The sequence below is a fragment of the Neophocaena asiaeorientalis genome, unplaced genomic scaffold (genome assembly GCF_003031525.2).
Source record: "Neophocaena asiaeorientalis asiaeorientalis breed wild unplaced genomic scaffold, Neophocaena_asiaeorientalis_V1.1 scaffold59, whole genome shotgun sequence".
Lineage (NCBI taxonomy): Eukaryota > Metazoa > Chordata > Mammalia > Artiodactyla > Phocoenidae > Neophocaena > Neophocaena asiaeorientalis.
Window position 1 is genome coordinate 1,000,356 of NW_020174268.1, and position 20,700 is coordinate 1,021,055.

Consider the following 20,700-nt stretch of genomic DNA (forward strand, 5'->3'; position numbering starts at 1 on the left):
GGTCTGTTCCTGTTTTCTATGATTCAGTCTTGGTAGATGCTTTGTTTCTAGGAATTTATCCATTTACTTCTCCTAGGGTGTCCAGTTTGTTACTGTATAGTACAGTTCACAGTAGTCTCTTATCCTTTGTGTTTCTGTGGTATCAGTTGTAATCTCTCCTTTTTCATTTCTGATTTTACTTGAGTCCTCTGTTTTCTTGGTGATCTAGCTAGTGGTTTGTCTGTTTTGTATATATTCTCAAAAAACTAGCTCTTAGTTTCATTGATTTTTGGTTTCTTGGTCTTTTTAGTCTCTGTTTCATTTATTTTCACTGTGATCTTTATTTTCCTTCTACTAATTTTGGGCTTAGTTTGTTCTTCTTTTCATACTTCCCTGAGGTGTAAAGTTAGGTTGTTTATCTGAGTTCTTTTTTTTCCCTCTGAATGTAGGCTTTTATGACTATAATTCCTCTTAGAAATGCTTTGGCTGCATCCCATAAGTTTTGGTAGGTTGTTCATTTGTCTCAAGATTTTTTTTGATTTCTCTTTTGACTTGCTTTTTGACTTGACTTATTTATTTTATTTATAGAAGAATGTTTATATGCGTATGTAGCAATTGATAGTGTATTTTAACATGTTTGATGATCTGTTACTTAACCGCAGGAGATTAGAAGTAGCAAGTAACTGGCAAGTAATAGCTAGAGACTAGAACACTGGCAGAATTGAGGATTGACAACTGACAGCAAGGAAGGCAGTGTTCAAAACAGACAGAAGAACTTAAATGGATAGCATTTTATGACCATTTAGGAGAAGGGCAAGCAAATCTCTGCAGACCTTGAGAGTTTCTTTGCACTTAATTGATACTCATGATAATGCTTTTTGAGTCATTGAAGATATGCTAGATTAGATTATTTATACCCCATTTTTTAAAAAGTAGGAAATGTAATACACTTTCATAAGCATTCTATATGTTCATGATAATAACTACTATTCTTTGAACACTAATTTTATGCCAGGTCATGCTCATCCTTTTTGCTTATATAATCTAACTTGTCCTTAAAATAATCCTAGGAGGTATGCTTATGAGAAAATTTTGCTTGTGAGAAAATTATAAGTCAGAGAGTTCAAGTAAGCAAGACAAAGTGTTTTTGTTTGTTTGTTTTTGCCGTACCACACGGCATGTGGGATCTTGGTTCCCCAACCAGGGATCGAACCCGCGTCCCCTGAAGAGGAAGTACGGAGTCTTAACCACCGGACCACCAGGGAAGTTCCAAGACAAAGTTTTATAGATTATGAGTGATGGATTTAAACCAGTGTCTGAATATCTCTAAAAGTTCCTGCGTTTAGCCCCTACAGTGTGGTTCATCCATGTAGGTGATTTCGAGTTTCACAGCAACCACTGTGTACTTTGAGTCAGCTACTGTTATTTCCATTTGAGGCTCAGAAAAGCAGCTTAGATAAGCTAGTATAAATATTAAGTAGGAACACCAGGATCTTGTTATTATTAGTGTTAATTTTTTTCCTTACCTGGAAAATATACTAGAGAGAAGGAGTTCCAGTACTGGATAAATTAGGTTTTGCAGGAATAATTTTAGGTTTATTTAACTTTCTCCTTTAATTTTTGTTTAGAGCATAGGCTCTAACAGCCAAGCTTTTCCCATAGTTTTCTCACAAAGCTAAATAAATTATGAGCTATTAAGGGTTTTGAGATGTTCTGTTGAAAGATAATAATAGTAAAAGCTAACTATTATGGAACATTTGCTACACACCAGGCACTGCTGTAGCACTTTGTTGGCATCAACTAATTTAATCCTTGTAATTGCTCTATGAGGACTATGTTGTTCCTATCCCTGTTTCACAATGAAGAAACCGAAGCTCAGAGAGGGTAAAAAATTTGACCAAGGCTACCCCATCTTTCATGGCAGTGCTGGGATTAAAATCCTGAAGTCTGGTAGCCCTAGAGTTCAAATACCAGTTTGTTACATTATATATACTGCCTTCCCCTCAAAGAGCTTGAAGCATAAATTTTCAAACTCACAGTAATAGTCTACAGGCTATGATTCTCCTATCCTTATATTGTGTATATGTTTTTTTAATTGAGAATAAGGACTGAAGGAAAGTACATGCAGCATTGAATATGATTTATTTTGATGGTTGTTAGAATGAAGTGACAAGCTGTAATTTCATATTTATCCACAAGATGGTGAAATTCTCATTAGTTTTTAATTTCTTAAAACTCATATAAACCATTAATTTGTAATCTGCATTTGACACTATTTGTTACAAGCACTTTAATTTCTTTTTACAGCCCATCTGCTGGCAAGGCCAAGATTAGAGCAGCTCACAGGAGAATCATGATTTTGAATCACCCAGATAAAGGTAGGTAAAATTCCTGTTATATAGCTGAAATGGAAATTTATGTGTCACACGTGTTGTGATTTTTCTTATAAATAAATGAGCCTTTAGATTGGAGTTCAGTGACCCACTGAAGTGATGCATTTATAGTTATCAGTTTTGGAAAACTTTGTTAGCAATTTCTATATATGAGTATCTAACCCCTGTTTGAGGCTCCTAGCATTTTTTAATCTTTTTTAAAAATATTTATTTATTTTACTTACTTATTTTCTTTATTTTTTTGGCTCCGTCAGGTCTTAGTTGTAGCATGCAGGGTCTTTTGTTGTGACACACGGGATCTTCTTTGGGGCACGCGGGCTTCTTTCTAGCTGTGGCGCTTGGGCTCCAGGGCACGTGGGCTCTGTAGTTGTGGTGCACGGGCTCTCTGTCGAGGCGCATGACCTCAGTAGCAGTGCTGTGTGTGGGCTTAGTTGCCCCGCAGCGTGTGGGATCTTACTACCCCGACCAGGGATTGAACCCACGTCCCCTGCATTGGAAGGCAGATTCTTTACCACTGGACCATCAGGGAAGTCCCGAGGCTCCTAGCATTTTGATGGAGAAAGAAAAAACATGACTTGTGGACTCTGACTGTATTAACTGATTTGGGCATCATGAATTACATTTGTTTAACCTTACACATAAAAGTACAAGACTTGGAGGATATTCTCTAAATCTCTTAATGTAGTATGTCACAGATGATTCTGAATTTCTTAATTTTATTCTGGAAGGCTCTGAGGCTGAGCTATTTTTTTTTAACTGGCCAGGTTTTAAATGTAGATTTATCTTACAGAGAGACAATTATTATAACTTTAACTACCCTACAGCTGCTTGAGAGAGAAAGCCCATATGTTTATTACTGTTTCTGCTCTAAAATAACAGATGGCAGAAGGTTACACTGTATTTCAGAAGTCAGAAGTGGGGGAGTAGGGGGCAGAGAGTGAAGCGTTTCTTGGATTCTTACAGACTTTCAGTTTTCTAATTATTTTGAAAAAAATTAAAAACAAATTTTGGATTTCTACCCATCCTGACTCCAAAATCAGGCATTCTTTTTCAGCTTTCTGAATTTTATAAAAATTCTTTTCACTAAATATCATCTCCTTTGGTTTTTGCACTTGCTGTTCTTTAGTGTGAATAAACAAGAGAATAAACTTTGAAAAGAGGCTTTGCTTAAAATTTCTAAACAGCTTCAACAGTTACTAAAAGATCCATTCAACTAATTTACTTTGCATTGTGGGCTTTCAGAGTAATTGACTCAGAAAGAAATGTGTTTAAATGGTTCTGATGAACCTAGGGGCAGGACAGGAATAAAGACACAGACATAGAGAATGGATTTGAGGATGCGGGGAGGGGGAAGGGTAAGCTGGGACGGAGAATGAGGGAGGAGATATGGGGACGTTGTAGAGCAATTATATTCCAATAAAGATATTAAAGAAAGAAAGGGAGGGAGGGAGGGAATAAAATATTAAAGAAAGGTAGGAAGGGAGAAAGGAAGGAAGGAAGGGAGAGAGGGAGGGAGGAGTTTATCAAGTGTATGCCCTTCTCTCGTTGATTGCAGTGGGATCAAGCACTCATGTATTTCAGATGATTGACAAGTTGTTGATTGTGTCTGCTGGCAAGGAAGTGAGCTCTAAAATGTGTCTAAAAGAATATATATTTTTAAATACCTTTAGTAAAAATATAGAAAATGTTTATATATGTTATGAGCCAGTAGTGTTTAAAGAATTACTTGATTTATTCTGAGATTGTATATTTATCAGAATTGGGGTTGTTGGCTGCCCTTAGTGTGCTTACTAGTATCCTCTAGTCTGGCCTTGCATTGGTGGCAGAGTGGGAGGGAATGGATCCGGAAGTAGGAGCCAGCATTCTTCTTCTTCATCCTCTGCCTTCTAGCTAGCAGCATGGCCTTGAACACTCCCCTAACCTCTCCAAATGTCAATGTTATCATCTACAAAATGAAAGGATTTATTTCTAAAGCTTTTTTTGGATATATGATATAATATAATACTTTTATATACCTATTCAATTAATTAAGAACCCGTACCTTGTATTTCTATTCGGATCACATTTTTAACCTAAGAAAGATGCTTTTAATCAACAGTTGTCAACAACAAATGTGACAACTGTAGACATCTTGTCCATATAATTGCTCATTCACCCAAAATTTTATAATATTTGGAGTTTCATAGAGTTCATAGACTTCTTAAAACCCATCCATATATACTCATAGTTAAGAACTCCTGCTCTAGTACAAGTATGATGATTTAAGGAATATTGCAACTACTTGAGGGAAAAAAATTCATGTTTGATGGAGTTGGGAGATGATAGCTCATAAATCTGGAAATTATCTCTTGAGAAAGAAGGCTGTTTTGTTTTGCTTCATTTTTAATGGGAAGAAGATAATGGATTTTGTTATTTATTTTCACAATGGTTTATATTTTCTGATTTCTAACTCTACAGTAGTTATATTTAGATAAGGGTATTCCTCATCTGGTACAATCTGTCTCTATAAGAAGGTAATAGATTTTCAATGAAAATGTCTGTCCTTGCAGAGAAAAAGCCAGGAATATTTGGGGAAGTATGAGAACGGGCAACTCTCAGTTTTGCCTGCTCTTTTTACAATTCTTTACCATATTTGCTTGGCCAGGTCACCACTGAGTGTTATTTATAGGTGGTTGCAAACACTTGACTCCTCCACCCAGTGCTCCTGAAATTCATGCATATTCTTTCTCTCACCACCCACCCCCACGTGGCTTTTCTCTTGGTTTTGCTACCAGCTGGTAAAACAAAGCAAGAACTTCAAATGTGTGATCAAGATAACTTGTTACATATTTCATTATTAGCTTGTGCAAAGAAAGTGACACCAGAAAATTAGGTGTGGGAGATAACTGGAAATAAATTTTTTGTAACCAGTTTTAAATGAGCATTCAGATGTGCTTTGGTAAAAGTAAATTTTGAAAAACAAAAAAAACCTAAATTTTGCCTTTTCTTTTAGTGAGATAAAAGGTTAATGCAGTAAAAATGTCTCCGCTCTTTGATCTAATGCGTTTAGAATATCTTTTAGCTTGTATTTTTTTTAAAGTACTGGAGAAAATGATTAGTTATGAAGTTAGTAGTTTGATATTAATGCCTAACGAAAATAGGAAGACAGACTAGGTAAGTTTGAAAAACTGTAGAACCTCAGAGATCTCTCATAGACTGTCTAATCCAGTGCTTCTCAAAATGTAGTTTGCCTTTTCATGCCAGGCCAGTTTGTTACCTGTGTGCAACAAATCAAAAACTGAAGTCAAAAGTAAGCATTCAGGGCTTCCCTGGTGGCGCAGTGGTTGAGAGTCCGCCTGCCGATGCAGGGGACACGGGTTCGTGCCCCGGTCGGGGAAGACCCCACATGCCGTGGAGCGGCTGGGCCCGTGAGCCATGGCCGCTGGGCCTGCGCGTCCGGAGTCTGTGCTCCGCAACGGGAGAGGCCACAGCAGTGAGAGGCCTGCGTACCGCAAAAAAGCATTCAGAAATCTTTATAGCCATTTGACATTGCTGTGACATCCAAGAAAATTTTTTAAAAAGTGCTTCACCATAGTTTGAGGACACTAGTCTAATCAATGCTGCCTACTAAATCTTTCTGCTCCATCCTGGGAAAAATGCCCTGTTAGCTTTCCTTAAAGATATTTAGTGATGGAGAGCTTCCTGCTTTGCAAAGTAGTGCTCTGATAGGCAGTGCTAACTACTAAAAAGTTCTTCCTTACACTTAGCTGAAATCTGCCTGCCGCAGCACATTCTCAGTCTTTTTTCCATGTATATCCCCTTTCAATAAACATGTAATGCTCTCTCTTCTTTAATAGTATTTAAATCAAAATTAAATTAAATATTGGGATTAAAAGCAAGTCAAAGTAATTATACTGTTGAATGGGTTTTCCTTAATTACCCTTATTGTAAAAGAAGCCAAATTTGACATGAAGCCCTGGTAATAATATATTACAACTTATTATAATATATTGCATTTAAAATATGTATTTCAAACATTTAGAAAAAGGAAGAGATGATCACTAAGAGTCAACATGGAATTACTAAGAAAAAGTAATGCCTAATTAGCTCAATTTCCTTTTTTGATGTACTAGACTATTATTTGTTTTAGAGGGCTCATCTTTCATTTCCCTTCATTTCAACATTTTAATTAGATTTAAGACTTTGTATAAGATAATTTCATTTTTCTCACATATTAATTTTCCTTGATAAGTGGTGAGATGTTTAAAAGTAAAGAACATGGCTTATTTATCTTTAGAACCTATGTGTTTGACATTTAATAAATTCTAATTTTTTTCATGAGTGAATGAATAAGCAAATCAATAAAAAGAAGGCATACAAATCAAATGTACAGGTAAAATAGTGTTGTGAAAATGAATATATAATGATCATATCAAAATTTTAAAAGACTTATTAGCTTGATGTGAAATGACCTGAAACTATTCTTTTTATTCATTCAGAAATTATTTATTCAACTTCTACAAGGTGTCAGAACATTGTGCTAATAAATCTTGGGATTTAAACTGTAAAGCAGAGCGGGGTTTCCCTGGTGGTGCAGTGGTTAAGAATCCACCTGCCAGTTCAGGGGTCACGGGTTCGAGCCCTGGCCCGGGGAGATCCCACGTGCTGTGGAGCAACTAAGCTCGTGTGCCACAACTACTGAGCCTGCGCTCTAGAGCCCATGAGCCACAACTACTGAGCCTGTGTGCCACAACTACTGAAGCCCACACGCCTAGAGCCCGTGCTCCTCAACAAGAGAAGCCACCGCAATGAGAAGCCTGCGCACCACAATGAAAACCCAATACAGCCAAAAATAAATAAAAATAAAATAAATAAAAATTTAAAAACCCCAAAAACTGTAAAACAGGGCAACTAAATCCTTGTCCTCGTGGAACATACATTCTAGTGGAGGGACAGACAAAAAACAATTAAACCTATTTCAAATTGCAATAAGTGCAATAAAGGGCACAACGGCCTGAGATTATAGAATACGGGAAAGAGGCAACTTTACATGGGATGATTGGGGAGGCCTCTCTGAGGAGCTCTAAGGGATGAAAAGAAGCTAGCCATGTGAAGAGTGGTTGGAAAGTTAAGGAACTAGCATGTTCCTAGGAGGAAAGAACTTATTGTGCTTAAGGGAGAAAACTAGTGTGATAGGGGTGTAATAAGCAAGGGGAGAAGCTGCATGAGATGAAGTGGTGCCCAGAGTTTGAAAACAGTATGCTTTATGGTAGTGAAACACTATAGGTTTTGTATATTATTAATATTCCGTAAGATGTCACAGAAAAACCCGAACGACCTAATATTTGGGTCGTTTTTGGCCAACCCAATATTTGAACTTTATTCTAAATAGAGTGGGAAGTTACTGTCAGGTTTTAAGCAGTAGAGTGATGTAATTTGATTTCCTTTTTTTAAAGAGATTATGTTTCTCCTCAATCTCTTATTTTTAGGTTCTCTTTGTATTGAAGTAGAAAATACAGGCAGCAAAGTTCACATCATAATATATATCTAAATAAATTTTTACAAACATACTCATATAAACAGCCGCCAGATCAAGGACGAAAACATCACCATACCCCTGAAAAGTGTGGGGTACTTTCAAGACCCCTTTCAGTCTACCGCAGCCTTAAAAGGAGCCACTATCTTGATGTATATATCGCAGGTTAGCTTCGTCTCTTGAATGTCGAGTCATTTGCATCTGGCTGCTTTGGGTCAACATTATCTTTGTGCGATTCATCCATATTGTAATGTGGAGCAGTCATTTGTTCATTCTCATTGATGTATAGCAGCCTTAGCAAGGCGTGCACTGTGGACCCCCAGGGGTTCCTAATACTCCTCTAGGAACTTATTTTCTCCCTTTTCAGGCCTTCTTTGGGTATACAAGGTAATTATTTTTTTGAATGCCATGTATTTTGTATGAAAGCAACAGTTTTCAGACTTTTTCGTCTCAGACCAAAAAGTGTGTCAGTGGAAATGATCAACTAGAGAAATCAGTGAATTAGAAGAGATTAAATTTAAATTCAACAGGGATAAATGTAATGTTCTTTTAGGTCCCCCAAATCAATTGTGTAAATATAGGGCAGAGACTTGGCAGTGTTACACATGAAAAAGAGCCATGGGGGTATATTTGATCTTAAAGGCTATAAGATTCAACGGTGTAAAAGCCACTAGAAGTAAGCCAGTGCATTCTTAAGCTGCATTAAAGGGCACACAGTATCTGTATTATGAGACTGAATATTACCACAATCTTCTGTACTTGGCACTCACTTTTCCAACTAATATTTATTACCCAGCTATACTGAGCTGAAGTTAGATCTTGTCCAGAATTTTGTGTCCCTTTCTGGATGCTAGGTTTTGGAAGACGTGGACAAACTAAGTAGTATTCAGAGGAAACCAAACAGGATGTTGAGAAGCTGGAAGCAGTGTCATATGAGCAGTCATTCATTCATTCAACAAAATATAGCAGAAGTAACACTGTATGAATTCTGAGTCTAGGCCTCAAGAAGCTTTGCAGCTTCAGCCGTTACCCTCTTAGAACCTGGAGACTACCATGTGAAGAAGACCAGGTTGGTCTATGCCTCCTGAAGGATAAAAGACCCAAGTTGAGAGTAAGGACTAGCCATCCCAGGTGAAGTCCCAGTGAGGCCACCCTGTACCATCCAGCCCTGGCTCCCCTGACCCAGCTTAGGAGAACTGCCCAGCTAATCCATGGAATAGTGAGGGGAAAAAAACATTGTTGTTGTTAGCCACTAAGTTTTGGGAGTAGTTAGGCAGAAAAGGCTAGTATGAAAAACGTCACATGGTAATAAGAGCTTTTAGAAAAATAAAGCAGAGTGGGGGAGGGGTAGAGATCAGCAGCTGGAGAGGAGGCAGTTGCAGTATTACTTATATCATCTTAAAATTCTCTGTAAGGGAATAATATTTGAGCAAAGACCTGAGGGAGTAGGAAGTCATGCAAAAATCTTAAGAGTATTTTAGGCAGAAGGAACATCAAGTGCAAAGGTCTTGGAATGAGAACATACTGTGTATTTCTGGAATTGTAAGGAGATTGGCTAGAGTGTAGTGAGAAGGAGAAAAGTGCTAGGAAATATGATTGGAGAGAACATCCAGGGCCAGATGATGACGTAGCTGGAGAGCTAATGCTAAGAACTTTGGCTTTTACCTTCAAGTGTAATGGGAATGATATGATATCTGATTTACAATATGAGAAAGTCTGCTTTGGCAGCTATGGAGAAAAGATAGCTATAGGATGTCAAGAGTGGAAGCAAGGAAGTTAGTAGAGAAAATTGTTACCAAAGAAAGAATGATATTGATTTACACTATGGGTTTTGTAACAAAGGAGGTAAAGAATGGTCCAGTTCAGGATATATTTTGAAGATAAAGCCAACAAAGCTCATGGATTGGAGGTAGTAAAAATGAAGAAGGGTAACTCCTAGGTTTTTGGGTGAAGCAATAATGAATAAGAAACCTTGCTATCGTGAGAAAATTGGAGGACTTCTATGCAATATCTAATACTTAAAATGTTGCATGAATATGTGAAGTCTCTTCTGTGCCTTTATGGAGGCAGAATTATGTTCACTTAGAAGAAACTATGAGCAGTGAAGATTGGACCTCTATAAGGAAGACTGTGCTTGTAGTTGGAGCTATCCTAGTTCCCCTTCATGAGATATCAGTCAACTAGTAATTACAAGTACCTACTGGGAGCTAGGTACTGTTCTAGGCACTGGAGCTACAGCAGTGGAAAAACTGATGTTCAAGCAAAGCAGTAAAGGTAATCTGAGATTGAAAACTGTTGGAGGACAGTTTGTTGGTGATGTAATAGGAGGTGTTCATGTATTGTGTAACAGGTAAGAACCCTTTAAGATTCTTCCAACCCTAGGTTTCTGTGATTCTCTGTAAGGATCTGATAAACTGAATCAGACTCAAAGTATTCTTCAGAGCCTTCTGTCTGTTGTTTTAAAATAGCTATATTGAGATACAATTCATGTACCATATGATTCATCCATTTAAAGTGTACAATTCAGTAGTTTTTGGTATATTTACAGATGTGTACCACCTTTACCACAGTCAATTTTAGAACATTTTCATCACCTCAGAAGGAAACTCTATCATCCTTTAGCTCTACCGGCACCCCATCTCCCAATCCTCAGTTCTGTTCCGTTGATCTGTATGTTTGTCTTTGGTGCCAGTACCACACTGTCTTGATAACCTTTACCTTGTAATAAGTTTTAATTTTTTTTTTTTTGCGGTACGCGGGCCTCTCACTGTTGTGGCCTCTCCCGTAGTGGAGCACAGGCTCCAGAGGCGCAGGCTCAGCGGCCATGGCTCACGGGCCCAGCCGCTCCGCGGCATGTGGGATCTTCCCGGACCGGGGCACGAACCCGTGTCCCCTGCATTGGCAGGCGGACTCTCAACCACTGCGCCACCAGGGAAGCCCCAAGTCTTTAAATTTTTGAAGTGTGACTCCTCTTACTTTATTCTTTTTTATAGGATTGTTTTGGCTATTCTGGGTCCCTTGCAATTTCATGTGAATTTTAGAATCAGCTTGTCAGTTTTTACAAACAAGTCAACTGGAATTCTCATAGAGATTGTGCTGAATCTGTAAGTCAGCTTAGGGAGTATTGCCACCTTAACGTTAAACCTACTGATCCATGGACGTGGAATGTTTTTCCATTTATTTAGATCTTCTTTAATTTCTTTCACCAATATTTTGTAGTTCTAAAGTGTTTTATTCTTTTTGATACTGTTGTGAATAGAATTATTTTCCTTTTTTTATTATATTTTATTTATTTATTTTTGGCTGCATTGGGTCTTCGTTGTTGCACGCGGGCTTTCTCTAGTTGTACCGAGTGGGGGCTACTCTCTGTTGTGGTGCTCGGGCTTCTCATTGTGGTGTTTTCTCTTGTTGCGGAGCATGGGCTCTAGGCACACGGGCTTCAGTAGTTGTGGCTTGAGGGCTGTAGAGCGCCGGCTCAGTAGTTGTGGCTCGTGGGCTCTAGAGTGCGGGCTCATTAGTTGTGGCTCACGGGCTTAGTTGCTCCGTGGCATGTAGGATCTTCCCAGACCAGGGCTAGAACCCAGTCCCCTGCACTGGCAGGTGGATTCTAAACCTCTGGGCCACCAAGGAAGTCCCTAGAATTATTTTCTTAATTTCAGTTTTGAATTATTCATTGTGAATGTATAGGAATATCATTGATTTTTATATATTGATCTTATATCCTTCAACCTTGCTGAACTTGTTTATTCCAGTAGTTTTTTTGGTAAGTTCATTAGGGTTTTCTATATGTAAAACTATGTCGTCTATGAATAGAGTTTGTTTTACTTCTTCCTTTCCAATCTGGATACAATTTATTTCTTTTCCTTACCTAATTTCCCTGAATAGAAGCTCAGTACAATGTTGAGAAGAAGTTGTAAGCAGGGACATTCTTGTCTTGGTTCTGATCTTATGGAAAAGCACCCAATCTTTCCCCCATTAAGTGGGGTATTAGCTGTGGGTTTTTCATAGATGCCCTCTGTCAGGTTAAGAAGTTACTTTCTAAGTTTGTTGAGTGTTTTTGTCAAATGCTTTTTCTGTACATATTCAGGTTATTATGTGATTTTTGTTTTTTGCTTTTTATTCTGTTGATGTAGTGGGTTACATTAATTGATTTTCAGCTGTTAAACCAATCTTTCATCCCTGGGATAAATCCCACTTGGTCATGGTGTACAAAATTTTTTTAGTATGTTGCTAGATTCAGTTTGCTAGTATTTTGTTGAGTTTTTTGCATTCACATTCATAAGAAATATTGATCTATAGTTTTCTTGTGATGTCTTTGTTTGGTTTGTTATCAAGATAATATGGGCCTTGTAAAATGAGTTAGGAAGCATTCCCTCCCCTTCTATAAACCATCTAGACCTGGGTTTTCTTTGCATAGTTTTTTGATTACTGATTGTCTCTTCACTTGTAATAGATCTATTCAGATTGTCCATTTTTTCTTGAGACGGTTTCAGTAATTTGTGTCTTTTGAGAAATTTGTCTAATTTTATATATGTTTTCTAATATGTTGAAATAGTTATTTATAGTACTCCTTTATAATTATTTTTATTTCTGCAAGGTATGATAGTAATGTCCTCTCTTTGATTTCTGATTCTAGTAATTTGAATCTGTTTTCTTTTTTTCTTGGTCAGACAAGCTAGAGGTTTGTTTTGCTGATCAACAAGCTAAGGACTTCTTTTCAAAGAACCATCTTTTGGGCTGGTTGATTTTCCCTGTTGTCTTTCTATTCTCTCTTTCATGAATTTTTGTTTTAATTTTTACTATTTCCTTTCTTCTTCCTGCTTTAGGTTTAGTTTGCTCTTCTCTTTCCAGTGTCTTAAGGTTGAAGTTTAGGTTATTGATTTGAGATCTTTTTTTCTTTTCTTTTTTATTTAATTTAATTTATTCATTCATTTATTTTGGCTGAATCGGGTCTTAGTTGAGGCAGGCAGGATCTTCGTTGCGGCACGTGGGGTCTTTTGTTGTGGTGCGCAGGCTCTTCATTGCAGCACATGGGCTTCTCTCTAGTTGTGGCATGTGGGTTTTCTCTCTCTAGTTGTGGTGCACAGGCTCCAGGGCTCATGGGCTCTGTAGTTGTGGTGCGCGGGCTCCAGAGCACGTGGGCTCTAGTTTTGCAGCGCGAGAGCTCAGTAGTTGTGGCATGCAGCTTAGCTGCCCTGTGGCATGTGGGAACCTAGTTCCCAGACCAGGGATCAAACTCACATCCCCTGCATCAGAAGGCAGATTCTTTGCCACTGGACCACCAGGGAAGTCCCTAGATCTTTTTTCTTTTTTAACCCAGGAACTTAAAACTATAATTGCTCTCTAAGCACTACTTAAGCTATGGCCTGTAAGTATTTATTTCCCAAATTTGTCCTTGCTATTGATTTCTAATTTCATTCAATTGTGGTTGGAGAACATAATGTATTGTTTCTATCCTTTTAATTTATTGAGGTTTGTTTTATGGTCTATCATATGGTTTCTCCTAGAAAATGTTCCATGTGCACTTGAGAAGAATGTATATTCTGTTGTTGGGTGGAGTGTTCTGTAGATATCTGTTAGGTCTAGTTGGTTTTAAGTGTTGTCCAAGTCTTCTACTTCCTTGTTGATCTTCTGTCTAGTTGTTCTATCCATTATTGAAAGTGGGGCATTAATTCTTATTGTTGAATTGTCTGTTTCTCTGTTCATTTTTCTTAGTTTTCATTTCATATATTTTGGTGCTCTGTTGTTAAGAGCATATATATTTATAGGAACACTTTTTTGTTTTAAACTCTATTTTGTCTCATGAGTATAGCCATTCTAGTTTGTCTGTGGTTGGTGTTTCATGATACCTCTTTTTCCATCCTTTTACTTTCAATCTATTTGTGTTTTTGAATCTAAAGTCTGTCTCCTGTAAACAGCCTTTAGTTGGATCATGTTTTTTTAATCCAACCTGACAACCTAATGACAGATTGGATTGTTTATTCCGTTCACATGTAATTTTATTATTGATATAGTTGGATTTATGTCTGCATTTGCTTTTTAAAAAATATTTATTTATTTGCTACATTGGGTCTTTGTTGCTGTGTGTGGGCTTTCTCTAGTTGCAGTGAGCAGGGGCTACTCTTCATTGCGATGTGTGAGGTTCTCATTGCGGTGGCTTCTCTTGTTGCGGAGCATGGGCTCTAGGTGCATGGGCTTCGGTAGTTGTGGTGAGTGAGCTTAGTAGTTGTGGCACACAGGCTCTAGAGCGCAGGCTCAGTAGTTGTGGTTCACGGGCTTAGTTGCCCTGCAGCATGTGGGATCTTCCCAGACCAGGGCTTGAACCTGTGTCCCCTGCATTGGCAGGCAGATTCTTAACCACTGTGCCACCAGGGAAGTCCCTGCATTTGCTTTTTGTTTTCAATGTCATGTCTTTTTTACCCTCTGTTAGTCTTCCTTTATTGCTTTCTTTTGCACTGAATATTTTCTAATGTAGTATTTTGATTTTATTATTTCATTATTCTTGCGGGTTTTTAAAAGTGATTGCTCTAGGGTTTACCATATACATCTTAATTTCTCAGAATCAGCTTCAGATTTATACTAGCTTAATTCTTATAATATATATGGAAATATTACTTCTATATAGCTCTATTCCCATTTTCCCCCTTTTGTGGTATTATTGTTATACACATAACATGTACTAATGTTACAAGCTGAACAGTACATTGTTAGAATCATTACTGTCTGCTGTTATTTTCTTAATCTATAACAGCTTTGTTCCTATACACCTTTGTGCTGTTACTAGCATGTGTATTATGCATGTATTATATTTCTGTGTTACAGACCAAACAGTGCATTTTATGCATATTTTTTTACAGTTACCTTTTCAATCAGTTAAGAGAAGAAAGCAAAATAGGCATTTATATTGTCTTTTATAATTACACAGTTACATTTACTAGTGCTCTTTGTATATGTAAATTCAGATTACCATCTGAGGTCACTTTCTTTCAGCCTAAATAATTTCCTTTAGTATTTCTTCTAAAGTGGATCGGTTAACAGTAAATTCTTTCAGTTTTTGATTATCTAGGATAGTGTTTATTTCACCTTCATTTCTGAATAACAGCTTTGCTGAATGTATAGCATTCTTGGTCAACAGTTTTCTCTTTGAGGACTTTATGTTATACCACTGCCTTCCTGGCCTCCATTGTTTTTCTGCTAAGTTAGCTTTTTATGTTATTGGGTTCCTTTATAAGTGTCACACTGTCTTTCTCTTGCTACTGTTAAAAGATAGACTGAGGCATATTAAAAATTTTAAGAGTTCGTTTGAGCAAAAATTGAATTGGGCAGCACCAGTCCGAAAGTGGTTAGGAGCCCTCTAGTGGAAAGATTTTTATAGAGAAGAGGCCAAATCAAACCAAGAAAATTATTTGGTTGGCTGTAGCATAAGCATTTGCTTTACTTGGAAAAGTCTAGTTGGCTGTTTGTGATTAGTTGTACTCAGGTTTTAATTTCTTAATGTGGAGAGATTTATAGCCTTAGGTTTTAATTTGATTATGTAGTCTACTAAGGCATTAAAGCCACCTCAGTCTACTGGCCTCATTTTTTAATTAATTTAATGCTACCTTCCATATTTTCTCCTTGTCTTTGACTTTTAGCATGTTTTAATGATGTGTGTTTTAGGCCTTATTAAATTTATCCTACTTGGAGTTTGTTGAGCTTCTTGGATGTGTAGGTTATTGTTTTTCAATAAACTTGGGAAATTTTTAGCCAGTATATCTTTAAAGATTGTTTTTTCTCCTTTCCTCTCCTGGTACTCCCATTTCATGTACTTTTATGGATTTTATGATGTCCCACATTTCTCTGAGGCTCTGGTTTTTTCTCCTTCTTTCCTTTTTCTCTCTGATCTTCAGTTTGCATAATCGCAATCATTGTATCTTCAAGTTTGCTCATTCTGTCTTATGCCAGTTCAAATCTACTCTTGAGCCCCTCTAGTGATTTTTTTTTTAATTTTAGTTCTGTGAATGTATAATGACTACTTTGGAAACTTTTTCCATAAATCCAGAATTTGGTCCCTCTCAGAGATAGTTTCTGTTGCTACTTTTTTCATGATGTGTGTATGGGTCATACTGTCATACTTGCCTGTTCCTTTACATGCCCTGAAATATTTTGTTGGAAACTGAATATTTTAGATTATGTATTATAGCAGCTCTGGGTATTGGTTTGCCACCCCCCACCCCCCAGGCTAGCTTGTTATTATTATTTGTTTATTAACTGGCTGGATGGTTTTAGTGAAGTAGCCAGAGGTCTTCTCAGCTTGCCTATCCTGGTGTGAAACCACCATGCCTTGTGGGCTGGGAAAAGAGCTGTTGAGGTCCCAGTATTTATTCTAAGGGAGCCATGTCCACGGTAGAGCCTCTGTTCCACTTTCCTGTGACCGAGGCTCAGCACCAGGCAACTGCGAGTAGGAAGAGAAATACGAAGGTCCGTCCTGCTCCTCCCAGAAAGAAAGCCCTCTGTCCAGGAGCTGGGGAGAGATGGAGGCCTGTGTTCCTTTTAGAGCAGTCCAGCATGGAGTCTCTGCCTTGCTGAGCTGGGAGGGGAATAGGAGGGAGCCGTTTACCACAGATTCCTACTGACTTCTCATAGATCTTCTCTAGTAGATTTTTCTTTTTTCTTTTTGTTTTTAAGATCGTTTCTAGAGGTTACAAATGGTTGGGGGTTATTATATAGTTTTCACCAGTTTCACTGGGGAGCAGATCACTGGAACTTATCTGAAGTTCAGAGACGTCAGTCTCCTATGTGCTTCAATGTGATTTTAACATCTTTCTTTTAAGAAGGGTGGGTGGCTTTTAAGAGCCCTTCAAATCAGCAGATGGCAATACTTCTTACTTCTGTCTTACAGATTTGGGATGTAGACATTCATAAGTTTTAACGAGAGTTAAGGAATATATGGATCTGCATAAGGAAGACCCAAGGAAAAAAGGAACTTATATATTCTTAATCCTCACATTGGTGTACTTTCTGTGAAACTCACATTAGTAATAAATTATACAGGCATACCTCAAAGATACTAGGTTCAGTTCCAGACCACTCCAATAAAGCAAATACTGCAATAAAGCAAGTCACACGTATATTTTGGTTTCCCAGTACATACAAAAGTTATGTTTACACTGTACTGTTGTTTGTTAAGTGTGAAATAGCATTATATTTAAAAAACAATGTATGTTCATACCATAATTAAAAAATAAGCCTGTTGTAAAAATGGCACTGATACGACTTACTTGACACAGTGTTGCTGCAAACCTTCAATTGTAAAAGACTCTATCTACAAAGTGCAATAAAACAAAGCATGAGAAAACAAGGTATGCCTGTACATAACTTTGTAACAATTGTTAGTTGTAGAATATTTGCTTATTTTCTCTTGTGCTGGTTAGGATTGTTTTACCCAGATGTTTTGCAGGTATTTATTTTTAAAGCACCCACTCGTAACACACTTGTTTATCCTGTTTTCTGTCTCTCTGGAGTGATTTTACTTTTCTGAAACTGGTACTTGATGCAAGAAAGTAAGGGAATAGTGATTCACCACTTCCTTCTCCCCATCAAGGACACGTCTCCACTCCCTTCTGTGTACTCAGAGCTGTGCTGATAATACAGAGAGATCTAAGACATGATTGCTCTTCAACGTATTTATTATGTAATGAGTACATAGACATATACTTTAAAAGTAAACCACAAGGCATGATTTCAATCTTCCTAAGAAGGAAGAGGACCTGGGATGGGGTTACCGGCTTGAAGAAAGTAGAAAAGGTTTATAACAACCAAATGTTTAACATGGTAGGAATTTAATAAGCAAAGAAGTTTGTAAAGAGAGTGAGAGACAGTGTGGTGTGGGATTCCTGGGAATCCTGACTCCACCTCATTTTAACTCTGTGGCTAGTGTTGGGCAAGTAGCTAAACTTTTTTGTGATTCAGTTTTCTTTATGTAATGAAAATAAGAATTGAGCAACTACAAAGGGTAGTTGGAGGAACCAAATAAAATACTATATTAGAATAATGCCTAGTTACTATGCTCATCACAGTGGTTTTGATCGTGGGCTTGCTGAGCCCCAGTTATTTTTGGACAGTATGAATTGATAGTGTCATCAAACTTCGTTGAGGTCAATGTATATCCAGTGTTAGTTTTTCGATAAATTTTTTAAATTAATTTATTATTTTTTTATTTTTGGCTACGTTGGGTCTTCGTTGCTATGTGCTGGCTTTCTCTAGTTGCAGTGAGCGAGGGCTACTCTTCGTTGTGGTGCGGTGGCTTCTCTTGCTGCGGAGCACAGGCTCTAGGCGCGTGGGCTTCAGTAGTTGTGGCAGGTGGGCTCAGTAGTTGTGGCTCGTGGGCTCTAGAGCACAGGCTTCAGTAGTTGTGGCACACAGGCTCTAGAGCACAGGCTCAGTAATTGTGGCTCACAGGCCCAGTTGCTCCACGGCATGTGGGCTTTTCCCAGACCAGGGCTCGAACCAGTGTCCCCTGCATTGGCAGGCAGATTCTCAACTACTGCGCCACCAGGGAAGCCCAGAGGGTGAGTATTCTAATTAAATGGAATCCAGATGATTCCCCCAAGAAACCTGAGCAGGATCGAAAGATTCAAGACTGTATTGTTTCCATTAAATAAAGGATATGTATCCTATATATTTTATATTAGTCAAGATTCAGTGCCAGAAACCAGAGATTTTAAGCAGGAGAGCATTTAGTGCAGGGAATGAATGGTTACAAATTGTTGGAAGGTCTAAAGGAGTACATTTTAGACTTGGCTTACAAGAATGGCTCCCCTAGTAATTACAGAACTGCTGTCAGGAGAGCTACTCATTGACTACCTCATGGACTGCCACTAGAACTGTAAGGAAAGCACAGCTGAGGCCATCACTACACCATGATTTCACTTGCTAGCAGCAGTAACAAAGAGGCCCAGCAAGAAAACCTTTCTCTTTAGCCTTTCAAATCTCACAAGACTGCCTCTCATTGATAGATCCTAATTTGAATCAAACACTACTTGAAGAGAATATAGGAATCGTAGTTTTAGGCTTAGGGCCTTTTCCAAGTTTTAGGAAGGTAGAATGAGTGCCGAACCCAAAGTTTCTGCCATGCACATAATTGAGAAGTCCAGTGTCCCCCTCATTAAAAGAGGGTGAAGGGTAATTCAGTGTTATTCTGAATAAACTGTCAATTTTTTTCCTCTAACATTGCCATCAATAAATATAATGTTTAATGAGACTTTCGATCTTCCATGCCTTTGATTTTTTTTCTTTCTGCTAAATGAGCATGTTATGGCCAGTGATTTAAATATCCAGAATTCATATCAATCAATTAAAGGTTATGTTTGAGTTCAATTAATATTTCGGTAGTTGTTGAGGATATACAGGATGCCTGGCATTACATTGGTAACTCTCAAAATTTAACCAGCTTGTTACCAAGATTGACATTACCTAATTCTGAGATCATTTTCAAAGATAATCCTGACGTCAGTTTATTTCAGAGTCAAGTGCATATGGAAACTTGCATCAATTTCATTTGTAATTCTTATTGTATATTCAAGGGCACTCTGTGATGTAATCCGTAAGTGTTTATAGTGATTCAGATCTTGATGTGAAAATGTCAGTGATATCTTCAAGGGTAAAAAACTAAATATAGCTCCTTCAGCATTGCCCTTATGCTGTTCCGTTTCCCCGCTTTCTTCCCCCCCACCGCCTTTTTTTTTTTCTTTTTCCTTTTTAAAGTGGGTGGTATGATATCAGTAAAAGGCCTGGATAAAGTCAGGACAATATACACACCAGTGCTATCTAGATGTTTTTGGTTTGTTGTGAGCTACTGAGGTCTTATGATGTTTTCAACAGCTATAGATCATTTGTACTCAAGGGGAGAAAAAAAATAAAAACAAACACAAAGGGACTGGTGAACTGTGATATGATTGTTAGTTCTAGTGTTAAGCAGTGAGAGTGCTCGGGGCTACAAGTTAGAAGGCGTATGGTGCTTAAATAGCTTTAACGTGACAGTTCTGGGGCCAGTATTTTTGTATGTCAAAAAGCGTCTGTTTGTGATTTATAATGATTCTGAATTTGAAATTCACCTCAGTTTTCCTCTTGCTCTTTGCATTAGCAGTAATTCATTGTGAAGAACTCTAAAAAAGAACTGACAATTTTATTTTAGGGCACAGTGACTCTAAGTCTGTACTCCATAAGTATTATATTTCACTTGAGACTTTAAAAACTGTCAATAATGAAGTGTGTTTTAATCCATTTACTTTTCTTTGTCCTCTCAGGTGGATCTCCTTACTTAGCAACCAAAATTAATGAAGCAAAAGACTTGCTAGAAGCAGCCACCAAACATTGATTGATGCTCAAGGACCACTCTGAAGGAGAAAAAGGGGGACCTTATAAAAAATGTCCTGCAAGTTAATCTAAATCATGACCTTCATAATTTTCATACATGTAGTGACCACAATCATTTCTTCCACTACTAAGCTATATAATAATAAAACATGAACAGTCCATCTTTGTTTTATCTTTCAGAGGAACACGTTAAAATTCAATCACTGATCTTTCCCCCTTATTTTCTTCCTCTTTCTGATAGTCATACATTTTAAGACTTCTGTTAGTTCCGAATTCCTCCCACCCCACCCCCACTAACCCCCCATACAAGTATAATCATCGGTAATATAATTGGAATTTGTGAGCGATGGGTAGAAAGTTTCTTGCTGCTTATATTTATGTTGTCCCTTGTTTCCTCAGAGGAATTTAGTACTCTGACTGTGTAAGGTGCTTTAAATATTTTGAGACGAAACACTG

At 37.8% G+C, this 20,700-nt stretch overlaps 1 protein-coding gene across 1 annotated transcript in view; it reads left to right on the forward strand.

Annotated features, from left to right (window-relative positions):
• The window catches only part of DNAJC15 (DnaJ heat shock protein family (Hsp40) member C15), a 63,189-nt gene extending 42,784 nt beyond the window's left edge, over nt 1-20,405 (forward strand). Inside the window, exons 5-6 of the mRNA XM_024755474.1 lie at nt 2,287-2,357; nt 20,175-20,405. Coding sequence (XP_024611242.1) covers nt 2,287-2,357; nt 20,175-20,245 — 142 coding nt within the window. The 3' untranslated portion in view covers nt 20,246-20,405. The remainder of the gene's footprint in view (nt 1-2,286; nt 2,358-20,174) is intronic.
• Nucleotides 20,406-20,700: the final 295 nt, after the last annotated feature.